The sequence below is a fragment of the Serinus canaria genome, chromosome Z (assembly GCF_022539315.1).
Source record: "Serinus canaria isolate serCan28SL12 chromosome Z, serCan2020, whole genome shotgun sequence".
NCBI classification, from domain to species: domain Eukaryota; kingdom Metazoa; phylum Chordata; class Aves; order Passeriformes; family Fringillidae; genus Serinus; species Serinus canaria.
Window position 1 is genome coordinate 37,769,311 of NC_066343.1, and position 13,092 is coordinate 37,782,402.

General features: G+C 38.1%; 1 protein-coding gene across 8 annotated transcripts in view; it reads right to left on the reverse strand.

The window, feature by feature from the left end:
* Nucleotides 1-13,092, reverse strand: part of AOPEP (aminopeptidase O (putative)) — a 579,142-nt gene that overhangs the window by 413,620 nt on the left and 152,430 nt on the right. For 7 of the 8 annotated variants that reach the window (XM_050986949.1, XM_030237056.2, XM_030237059.2 and 4 more), the window contains one exon: nucleotides 4,463-4,579. In XM_050986949.1, the coding sequence (XP_050842906.1) occupies nucleotides 4,463-4,579 (117 nt within the window). Of the gene's footprint in view, nucleotides 1-4,462; nucleotides 4,580-13,092 lie in introns of those variants that run through there. The other variant, XR_007780448.1, reaches the window with a different exon arrangement.

Consider the following 13,092-nt stretch of genomic DNA (forward strand, 5'->3'; position numbering starts at 1 on the left):
TTTGTATTAGGTGACTGCATTTCTCTCACTGAAATAAAATGCCACCACTTCATAGCCTTGGTCACACAGGCATATCTCATGCACAATGAAGTACTTGTGTGAGAACAGATTTATGCCACCCACATGACTGATGATATTATGATCTTAACTCATTTTACTCACATTTACTGCAGAAAGAGTTCTAGTTTATCTTCTCTCCCCAAAATACACCACATTATGATCCCAAACACAGGGAAAGCTTTATGTAAGTGATGAGCATTTCAGTCTGCTTGCTGAGACAAGGAAACACAACAAAGTAACTTTCCATATGCTGCGCAGGCAAGATAAAAGTGATATCTATAGTAAGAAAGAAAGGAAAGCTAACTCTACAGTGAAAAATCTGGGGAAGTACACCATAAATATTTCTGCTTCCTCCACATTCTGTAATTTTTATCCCCATTTCTTAGATAATTCAGCAACAAGTAAAACACACTTGCAGAAATCTAATCAAGTCTTAAATAGGACTGGTAAGTGCCACACCCACTGTTCTTCTCCTATGCCTCTGATCTTCTTCCTGTCACATTTTTTATTATTTTGCAGACTACTCAGCCATTCTGTGTCCTTGTGTGCCTACAAGTTACAGGTCTTTAGCCAGATTAAGAACAGAAATAACAGGAGTAATGAGAGGGCTCATCTAGCTAAGAGATTCATTGAGTGTTAACTCAGATCTCATGGTGTTGTCATTTGTAAATGATTGACTTCGCTTTATTTATATGAAAGTTCTCAATAGCTTACTCAAATGAGATAAGATTGCACTGTCATATCAGAAGAGATGTCATCAAGATTAGACAGATTTTAAAAAATACTAAACACCCAAAACTTTCCCTGTAGACCAACTCTCCACATTGTGCAGATGCTAGATATTGAATAAATGAAACAGCTGCCTAGAACAGCCACTTTGGAAAGAAGCAAAACAAAAACAACCCCAGACCCACTTTAAATTTTATTATCCCACTGTGCTGTCTGATGGCAACTGTAGATGCTGCTTTATAACATATCCCATTTCTCCTCAGCCAGCTAAACTTACAGCTGGACTTTGTCATGTTCAAAATGCAGTCAGCTTCTATAATGCTTCTCTCCGATGCAGGATGTGGAATGTCATGGAGATGTAGCCTATGCATGAGTTATTTTGTTAAGTAGGGGGAAGCAGCACAAGACGGGGAACAGGAAGAGAAAATTGAGGACACAATCCAATTGCTTCCCACTTGTCTGACAGTACTTGGCTGAGCCACATGGGCTGAAGGCACAGAGAGAATGGAAAAACGGCTTTAAACTTTGAAACCTTCGTTGCTTTTAAAACAAAGATCTCTTGGATATGCTCAATTCAAACAGCTCAGATCAATGAATTTAATCTTTTGAAAACAAACTTGTAGTTTTGTGTCTTCTCAGATGTTCCAAGGTTTGAAGAGTAAATGGAAAATAAAATAATTATTTGTTACAGAAGTGGACTGTAAAAAGTGGAAAGGAGTCACAAATTCTGCAATTTGGCAGATGCCCTACAAGCATCTCTTGGCATCCAAGACTAGGGGCAGACCAATCTGGAATGTGATTAAGCCATCCGCAGTTCTGGCTCTTGTGGCCCCAAAGTTATACATTATGAATCACAAATATGTTACTTAACCTATTATTTATGTTTTGTTTGTTAGAAGAAGCATTCAAATGTCTGTCTTAGTGGGAAGATAGACAGTGAGCCTATGTATCTGCATTGAAACCTAATTTGAGAAGAGAGGAACTGCAATGAGTAGGTGCGGAGATCTCATCAAGAGAGATCAACTTTACATTCCAGGTCAAGGCTGACTCTGACCTATCTCCTCTCCTGACTGACACAAAGAAATCAACACAGGGCAGATTACCTGCTGCAAACCCTCCACTCTGTTCTGAAGCAACATGTGCCCCATGGTTGTCAAATCTGGACACACACACGGTAACAAATGGTCAAGAGTAGCAAACAGTGCTGTTATCAGCTTCACTGGCTGGGGACAGACCTACACTTTGCTGCGGGCAGGTGCAGATGCCAAAAGGTGTGCAGTGCTTTACTACAACAAGTGCGGTCAATTTTAAAGTCAAAATAAAGATGCTTCAGTCACACAGACAGAACATCTTTAAGAAATACAAACAGTAACTTTCCATGCTGTACTTGTGCAGGACAGATGGACGGACCCCCAGTAATGATCTTCGAAATTATTATGTACAAACTTTAAGATCAAACTTTGTAAAAATATATTAAAAAAACACACTCCTTTGTGTGTGTACCTTCTCACACTATTGGCCATATCATTGCTTATCCCTACTGGAAGATGATTGTGAATTTAAATAAGAAAACAAGTTTATTTCTTAACTTTCTGCTGCTGGATGGAACACAGCTGACAACCTCACTTCCAAAAATCCGGGAGTAAACCCTCTGACACTGACAGTTTTCTTTTTACTGGCCTGCATGCAAGTTTTTTATGTTTTTATTTTTAATAATCCATTTCTGATTAGCTACTAGTTTAGCTACTGAGAACATTTGAACTCTGGTAATACAACAGGATGACTATAAGTGATTTGTGTATCCACAAATTAAATCTAGACAAGAACAGGCTCAGACTGCAGTTCTTTGCCCTGTGGTCACAACAACAAAAATACCCCGTGCAATACAAGAGAATAAGGCCCAAATAGTCTGTTCCTCAGGTAGATGAGGCCATGGGAGCTAGTTCCCTTTAAAGGACTGTAGGTGCCTGGGGTCTGATGACTAGTAAAACACTAATGGTAATGTTATCTTAGTTGTACTTCGAAGTGAGTTGTCTGCTAAGCCCTTGGTTTCACCTTGTAAAATAAAATGGAGATTATGTTCATTTCATGGAGGTCCTAATCTTGAGGGTTTGTGGAGGTTTTTCACAAAAACATTCTCATAGATTGTTTGTGTGCTTTTACGTTAACACTGCAAGGCAAAAAGAAAGCATGAAAGTGAAGAGGAAGGAAAAACCTGAGACACTGAAGCTTGTGGCCTGGTGCTTACAATTCAGAGGCATGAAACAGCAACAACAACACAGCTATTACTTTGATCTATGTCCCTGTTAATTCCTCTTCCCATAATAGAACCACTGACATTTCACTGGTATTCAGATGTGATGAAAATATATTCTAATATATATAAATAGAAATATTGGTTCAAGTACTAATTAAAAACAAATCTGGCATTTGGAAAACTGTATCAACAAAAAGTAAAAAGGTGCAGTAAACAGCAGCAATTCAAATGTTGTTCTTTTTTTTATTTTTTTCTGAGAAAAAGGTAGATATCTGTTCTATCAATCTTTATGTAAAGGTTTGGATTTCCAAGTCTTTCCAAGCATCCACACAGCAACTTCAGTGTAAGAGTAACAAGACAGATTTTGCTCTATCCTTTAATTCTAATAATTGCCACAAAGTTCCAAGAATAACAGGATAAGTGAAACACACCGGCATTCTGCAACCTTCTGCAAGGTAATTTTAAAATAAACAGCAGCCAAATGTTAAGTTCACCATATTCCTTCATTGCATAGTAGCTTGGTCATATGCTACGTCATAATTAACCCTTGTTTTATACATATACATACATATATACACACACATGCATCTCTAGACTCCTTTATGTTCATCTCTGACTTTCTTACCTCCTCCTGAATACTACATACTTGAAGCAAAGTCTGCTTGCAAGGATGTTTTCAGCCACCACTTCTGCATTAATTTTCAGAACTCTCCCAGCTCGAGAAAACCATGGGACTTAGGAGTCCGCTCAGCACGTGGTAAAAGAAAATTTATTGGTTTGCCTCCCAAAGATATAAAGCACTTTGGAACAGGGATGCTGCCCTTTACAATATCATATAAAGCAGTGTTTTCCTTGGAGGCTATCCATGTCACCAGCACGTAGTAGAAGCAACTGCAAAAACCATTAAATTAAGGCCCCAAACCAGCAAACACAGTAGTCTCTCTGGAAAGCTAACTTTCCTAAATCCTGAATGAGACTTTGGAGCATGCAAAGAGGAACAATACAAGCTGACAATGGGGAAAAATAATTTTAGACTATAACAGACATGATTACATTTGGAGACAATATCACAACAGACTGGGCTCCACTACACAGAAAAATGTAGTGAAAAATTTAACACTTGAACAAATGTGCTGCCTAAGGTACATGTAAAATAGTTTTGACATCTGGGTTGCGCTGTACTTTTCTACCACAATATGCAAAACACACCTGAACCTACCTACACAAAACACACAGAAATAGAGTCATTATGGCACATGAAGATGCAACAATATTGGAGTTAAGATCATCCAATTTCTGATTCAGCCATGAAAAAACCCCCAAAACTGCAGTGAGCCTGGTTCCTAGTGGAACACTGTCATTACTAGTCAACAAGACAGTGGCATACATAAGAGAGATTTGCTTTTACAGACTTACCTCAGCATCTTGCTCCTGGAGCTGGTATGTTCTCTCTAAGCACTGCAGTATTCTAGGACACAATGTTTTCTCTTCCAAGAGGAACTCCAGAAGTAAGACCAGCTGGTCAGGGAGAAGCTAAAAGAAAAAATAAATGCCATTTGTGCATGAAGATCTCTACTGGCTGAGCAATGTAAATGGAAACAAACCAAAGAGGAAAAGATTGTGATAACCTATGTACTTCCAGCATGTGCTTTAAACATATCTTGGACCTCTAGCTGGTTTCTGAAAAACTGCAGGGTTTATGTGTCTGTGTTCTGAAAGACTGTGCTGGGGCGCAATTAGGACTCATTTCCCATGGTTTCCATTGCTATGGTTAGGTCAGATCTAAAACATGCTTATCTTATTGAAATACAATCATGGTTGAATAAGTAAGATTTTTATTGAATGTATAAAATAAGTAATTCTATTTTGTTTGGGTTTGAAGAGAGAATAATTTACAGTGCATAATTTGAGGAATCAATGAGACATATGGACATATAATTTTTTAGAGTGGTGTTTTTATCTGATATACAAGCATTTGCATGATATGTTTACAGTGAACAAAGAAACACAACACAAATAAGTGACCCAGCAAACAACTGTCGTAAAAACACATTCTGAGGCATATTTTAGTGCAATGAGTCACAAACTATCCATCCTTTCATGAAAAAATATGCATTAATGTTTTATTTGTGGCATACAGGGTACACAGCATCTACACACAGATATATATTCAGTAGTTTCAGTAAGTTTCTTGACTCCAGAACCTATAATTTTGAACTGGAACCTACTGTAACCTAAAAGAAAAAAAAAAAAGCACAAGAAGTCTGTTGTAGCCAGTGCTTAAGTGCTCTGTTTAATAGGCTTATTGGATGAACAAATAAATAATTCAAACAGACCTCAGAGAGAAATTGCACCAGCTGCCAGGAAACCTCTTGGAAATTCAGGCTCCAAGGTGATCAGTCAGAAGTTTGTTATATGCCCCAAAACTTTCCCCACTATTCATCATTGTAGGGCACCAGGGGAAGAAGGGGAAAGGAATGTCAGTAAAGCTTTTGCATACAAAAAGAAACTAACCCTGCTCACTTCTAATGTTCTTGAGACAGACTAATAAAAACAGATATCCTGATACTTTGACAGTACTTCCAGGTTTCACGACATTTGGTGATTTTCTCTTCCCACGTCACTGCCTGCCCATGTCTGCTTTGCTGTGGCAATGTGCTAAGCAGGGATGAAATGAAGTCAGCTATAGCAAACGCCTCTTCCAGCAATGCATCCCACAGCCAGGGCTGTTTATGTGGACTGAACAAGACTGGACTCCTGATCTCAGACAGCAAGTCCAGGAAGATACCCAGGATCTTATGATAAGTCTTAATCTGCAAAATATCTACATTAATAACTAATTTAGCAACATGACATTTTCTTTCCTTTTAGACTAGTACCTAAATCAGAATAAAGAGGAAAGGGCATCTCTATTATGATAATGCTTTTGTTTCTTTGCATTTTGATTTATTTCCATTTTTTATTGGTAAAATTGTTTTCCTGAAGACTGAAAATACCTCACATCTTACTAGCTCTTAGTGAAACATTTTGTACGTAATACCAAAGCCTGCCAATCACATGGTATTGTTAAAAGTGGTCAGGTATTTAAAAATATTGAACATTTCATTTCAGGACAGCTACTAAAATGGCAGTTAAATTCTTATTATGGAGTGCAACGCAGCTGCCAGGGTGTTAGTGAGACAAGTTAAAAAAACAGGGATAGCTTCTGGGAGGTGACTCTACTTGGAAATTGAATTAATTCTGAACACTAATAAAATACAAAATGTTGCAGAACTCCACACGAAGAAAGGAAACTTCTGATCTAGACAGTTTCCACTGCTAACTAAAAAGACAGAAGAACAATACTTAATTTGCAGAAGCTACAGAACAGAACAGTTGCTTGAATAGGTAAGTACAGAACAGCTGAGTATTTTATAATATATCTGCAGTATGATTGCTACACATACTCACCCACAGAAAGCTATTGTTTAAGCTAGCATTACAGAATCTCACTGTAGCCAACAAAAGAGCAACAGCAGAGTAGCAGCCATGACCGTAATTTATGTCTGTCTAGTGCTGCATCATGGCTGAAGTTTTTTCAGAATTACCGGTTAAACTCTGAGAGTCAGTAAAACAAACAAACAAACAAAACCCCAATAAAACAAACAAATAAACAAGACCAAGAGTTCATGAAGTGTTTGGACAATGATGTCTGGCATAGGGTGTGATTACTGAAGTGTCTTGTACAAGGCCAGGCATTGGACTCAACGATCCTTGTGGGCCCCTTCAAACTGAGCATGTTCTATGGTTCTATGAATAAGACCATGGCTTCTGCTATCTTCCCACGTTCCCGCTGCCCAAGATGATACCTTACCGGCCAGTTTCTAGCTCATGGATTAATTACAGTCCAAGGCAGGAGCTAGTGAACACTGGCAGAGAGGGCGGGGCGCCGGCAGGGGAACGCTGGCTGGCAGATGTCTCCCTACAGAGACACTGGGACAGCTTTGGGCGCCTTGTTCTCTGACTTGTTTCTAAACACAAAAGGAGAAACAGTCCCATCTACACTTTTAAGCTTTCCTTTCAATAAGAGAGACTCTGCTTTAAAACCCTAATTTAGGCCAACAGACAGAAAATTGCAACCAGAGTTTCATGACACCAGCTGCTACAAAATTCATTCAGGGGTGCAGACATTTTCTTTTTCTCACACACAACAATATAAGCATCATTCTCAACAAAACAGCCTTTTAATGGTTACAAATAAGCTTCAAAAATTGCACTTGAATTTTCTGTCAGAAACTCCACTCTCATTGTTTTTTGTTTTCTCACCACCATCCTGCCCACCTGCTACTTTCCATCTTTCATACCAAGATAATTGTTTGGGGTGCATGTTGTCAATTTTCAATTTGTTTGCCTCATGCTTAATACAAAGAGGCCCTTGCCTTAAGTGCTATCTAAACATAAATACTGTAGAGACCTACATGCAAATTTCTTTTCAGCACTGTATAACCACATTCCTTTAAAACAGCTCATTTTCTGTGAATGCATATTGAATATCTAGCACCCACAGAAAGTACACAACACAGATACAGCAAGTTACAGCGGATAATTGTCACACTTTCAGCCTGTGTCTTCAGGCTGAAAACATTCAGAAAACAACCATAACACCGTAAATGCAAAATTTCTGCGTTCCTCATAAAATAAAAATAAAAGAAAAGAAAATAAAAATAACTCCCTCTGAACTAGAATACAGAATGCTCAATCAAAATGTTCAAATATATGAAATTATGAAAGCAGATCGCTTCAATCAGGAAATGTGGTGAGGATCAAGAAATAGTTTTCATTACGTCAATGACTGCTGCAACAGCATCTATTTATACTGTAAAGTACATAGTTCCTGTCCCAACCTATGCCTGGAAATTATACTACTCAATGGAAATTATACTACTTTTCTCAGGCTGGCCCTCCCCCAGCTGCGACTGTGGATACTACAAAGAGGATATAAATGAATATATTGTGATCAAGCACACTAGAGGTTTTCTGTCATGTTCCATGTAATTAAATATCATGCCCTCTATAAAGCTGTATCTCAGCACTGTATATATTATCTTGCCCTTAAGACTGTAAAACCTCTCCTCCAACTCTTCAGCCTTCAGAAAGATTTTGGTTTGTCCTGCCATTAAACAACCATTTGTTCCCTGCTTCCCCTAAGTTTCTTGATGTGGTGGCTTTAAAGTTTGAGTAAAGAGGCTGTTACCCTTAAAACAAACTGTATATGATAGGGAATATCAAAACTGGCTCTGTATTTAAAAAAATCAAGACGAAAGAAATTAAGAAAACATAAACAAGTTGAAAGTATAACTGATATTCACTATATAGTAAATCTCTTGGAAGTAAGGAAAGCATACTTTCTATTTTATTCGTATTGGTACACATTAAGCCATTATACTGTGTTACAAGAGTGTTTTAATAGATTGGTAGGTTTGAAAGGTTTTCTACAAATAGTCTTTGAACAAAACTATGAATTTTCAAAGTACAATCCCTAATCTGTAAAAAGCACAAAGAAAACAAATCTCTCCCGTTCAGAGATCTGGTATAGCAGCCATAGAGGTCATCGATCTCACATCCCAGAAGACCACCCACACGAAAGAGCATATTTATCAATTCCTACATTACCAAACACAATAAATGCCAGACTCACCCTTTATACTAGAAAAAAAATTGCCACTGAAACATTTGACTACTGACCTTTCTGCCATGAAATGTGACACAGATATATCTACTTGAGTTGATCCACAGCACCAGCACTTGCACTGCACCCCTCCACCAGGACACAAATCACTGAAGTTGTACAGCTGGTATGTTGAATATCCCATTTGCTCCCGCCTGCACTTGAATGAAGTCATTGAAAGCCTCCTTGGAGGGAAAATCTGCCTCAGACTAATGCAGCAGCCGATTGACAGTGGCGTGATTTCTATTATTACTCCATTATCACACTGGGATCTGTGCCTAAATGAGCATACTTCCTCCCTGATGCCATTTCCTTTTATCCTGGCTCTAGTCTAAAAGTGGATCAATGGGAGTAATATATATGATGTCACTTCAATTTACAGCTACTGCCTCCCTCTCTCGCATGCACAAATAGATCAATTCTTCCCAAAAATGGTTAAAAAATGCACAGGGAGAATCTTCTCTGAGAAAAGGGTTCTCGGCTATATTTGTCTGTGTAACCACAGCAAGGAACTGTTTACACTGAGCAAAAAACAGGGGAGAAAAGGAAAAAAAAATCACTACTGTGCACTGGAAAATGCTGGCTGAAATACAAGAAAAACAAGGCCTTATAGAGAATTAAAGCAATTTGACCTTTGAAAATTACACAGAAATGTTTAAAGTTTTTAAGGGACAGTGTATTTCTCCTGCACTTGGTGGAAGACAATGTTTTGTCCTATCCCCAAAACCACTAAATGTATTTTCATTTATATATTTATTAAGCTTTCCCAAGTCAAACCAAATTCCTTCGCATTCCCCTCTTCGGAAAGAAAGGGAAAACCTCACTACATAGTTCAGTTGCAAATGGTTCCCTTAAGAAAAAATTTGATGATAGAATCATTTAGGTTGGAAAAGACCTCTAATATCTCCGACTACAATCACTAAGACAGCATTGCCACCATTAAACTATGTTCCTAAGCACCAAGTCTACATGTTTTTCAAATACCACCAGAGAGACTGACTCAACCTTGTGCGGCCTGTTCAATCTCCTCATAAACTGCAGTCAAGAAAGCAATGCTACTAGTCCAGGAGATGGGATTTACAGGTCCAGGCCACCTCTGCACTTTCACTTCACATTGTCAAACAAATCCCTGAATGAATTTCATTTTATAAACTCTCCCCCACTGCCCTGAATGCTCTTTTCTGCAACTAAATAAAAACTGTTGCAGAATAAATCCCCTTATTTCTCAAACTGTTAAGCAAATTGGTAGCTTGAAAATTCAAAAAAGTATTGTTTACTCAACCATGTTTTTAAACCAGATATTTTCATTGTTTACCTCAATATTCTTCAGATACTGATCAGCACAGGGACTTCTTTTAAATGAAAACAAGACATGTTCCCCCCTACCCTCCTTCAAGGGCTAAAATGAATTAGTATCAAATAACATATGAATAATATCAATAAAAAGATGTCCATGCTTACAGTTGGTAACTAGTGTAGTGCAATATACTAGTGAAAAGAGTTTAACTCTGAAAGAACTAGTCTGTTTTTTGATTAATATGCAGGGGAAAAAGTATTCTGCAGGTGACATATGCTTTGAACTGGTTTGCAAAGCCCATGTTTGCCACAGTCTGACAAAATTTCACAAGCACGTAGTGAAAAAGACAGTTCTGCTCAACTTCATTTAGGCCAGTTTATTTGACTTTTCTCTTGATGATAAGTCAGCTCCTCTTTCAATGTTTATGAAAGATAACTAGTCCTCACTATATTTAAAAGCAAAGTATCTCAGTCTGTAACATATTCTCATCTACTTATGAACTGCACTTGTATGATATATCTTCCCACTGTGTATGGTTTTTATGTATCTGTTCAGTTGGCTCTTTCTATGCGCAGAAATTTATTTATTAACATAACCATTTTAAAAACACACACCAGGAATTGTACCTGGTAACTATCATGAAAAATATATTCCCATGAACTTTGCTTCAAAAAGCCTTATTTCAAAAAGTAATTATTTCAACTAGTTCATCAGCATTTCACTTGTGCTATACTTCAAAATGCTTTTTCTGGGACATTCATATCTGGCATCACCTACTTCTTACTAATAGAACATAAAAATTACACAGACCAATTTATTTAATAAACAATTGCACTGGCATTTTGTTCCCAGTTACTTTCCTCCTTATGACATCAAAATTAAGGCTGTCTTTTGAAGGCAGATAAGCTGTGTCAGGAAAAAATTTAAGGCTGATACCTACTAAAACACAAAGGTTTGGTTTATTCTGGCCACAAATATGAAAACACTGCTAAATGAAGGACATATATTGCTGGTTTTCGTTCTGTGTCTGATATTCTGGTTACACATTACTGGTAATATTATTAAAAGGCCAGCCACTGCTACCAGTCTATGAACTGGAACTTTTTCTTCGGCTTTGGTATGGAGTATTTTCCCATAGTTTACTTAATGGAGTGAAGATCCACTTACAAAGAAATTCAACATCTGCAATCTAACATAAATGCACTGAAATGCCAAAAATGATTAAACCTTCATGATCTAACATACTGCTGAGCCAGCAAAATGAAAAACAGGTGGCTTCCACTACAGGTTCAGTCAGGTTATGCAGTGCTTTTCTCAACCTTAGCTTTCTCAAAGAAACATTTACCCTCAAGCATAATAATTCTCTTTCAAGCACAACAGGCTACACATTCTTTATTCTATGCAGATTACCAGACCTGCCAGTTACTATCATACTTCCAGGATGTGCTGCTCCTGCTTTCAGATGAAATGGCCACACCAAGAGAAAATGGACACAGAAAGCCATATTCCACATCTCAAGACATACTTCACAGACAGCATTATTGTGACACAAACCAAAGGTGATGCTGATAACTGCAAGATCTTCAGTCATGACTTCACTTATCTCAGAAGTCCCCAGCAGTTCAGAGGAATGATCAGAATATCAGCCTGGTGGCTAGCGCTCACCAGCTCTAAGCAGCTGGCATTAAGACCACCTTTCTCATCTAAAGCACACCCTGCAGAGGCACTGCAGGTTCAGCAAACTATTCATCTAACTGCAAAGAACAAAGCCAAGAAGACCATTTGTTTTATTTTCCAGATTCTCTGACTATTACCTATCAAAGGATTCATAGAAAAGACCACCAAGTCTTAGCAATTGGTGGAAAGATTTCATACACACACTGTAGCAGATGCTGAAGTGCAAGTATCTGCCTCCTAATTTGCCCACCCAAAACTGTGTAGGCCTCAACTGCTCCAAAGCACATGCTTAAGCTGATTGGTGGCAGTATATATCTCACCTTCAATGACCAACATCTAGATCCTCTGAAACCAATTGGCTATCAAGTGGCCTCTGAGACATCAAAAGAAAGTGACAGACTACAAGAGACACTGAAAAATGAAGAGCTGAAGAAGCATAATAATGGAATATGAGCCACAACCGTCAGTGAGAACACCCTCAGCACCCAAACAGATTTCCTTTATTCTTATCATTCTAAGTACTAGAAGAAAAAAGACAAAAACCTGAGAGCCTAAGAAAATTAACTGATTTTTCTAGCAAATTACTGGGCAAGTAACCTCACCACTCAGTATTGAAAATTAAAAATCCTGTCTCTGGAAACTAACCCAGGAAGTTAAGATACCGCTACAGTATGAAATATTCTTACAATAGAACTGAGCAAGGGCCAGCTTGAAAAAGTATAAACCTTTTTCTTGAAAGTTTGCTACACATTTGGCCACTCCTGCACAGAAATTTGTTTTGCCTATACCTACCAAAGGAAGACTCAGTCAATGCCCAGAGTTCAGCTAGGATTGTTATCTTCAAGGAATTCACTACAGGTTTTCCAACTCTCTTATGGTGGGGTCAGCTCTTGGGGAAATCTCAGCTTGTTCACCAGAACACATTCCTTTCTGGTAAATCAAGTACAAAGGTACTAGATCTAGTACCTACCAGATGCCCCAAACAGCTGAAATTCAGAGAACGGACCTAAGGAAGGAGAGAGAAAATAACATTTCTTTGTCTTCAAAGCTTTCACTAGCATGGCTGTGCTGAAGGAAGTTTTATCAATTCCACTCAGCTCATGCTGGAGCTGCAGATACACCACCATTTCAGGGATGGCTGTCTGAGATTCATCATAAAGCACTAACAATGTCACAAGCCTTCCTGGACGAAAGCATTAAAGCACAGATGGGAACCAGCACTTCCATCTCTTAACCCTTTACTACTAGAATCCACAATAATTGATTTTCTTTTCTACTCTCTTTGATTTCAGAGCAACAGGTAATGAGTGCTTTCATATTTAATTATGTCACGTGGCTTTTAACATTTGTAGATAAACTGCATTT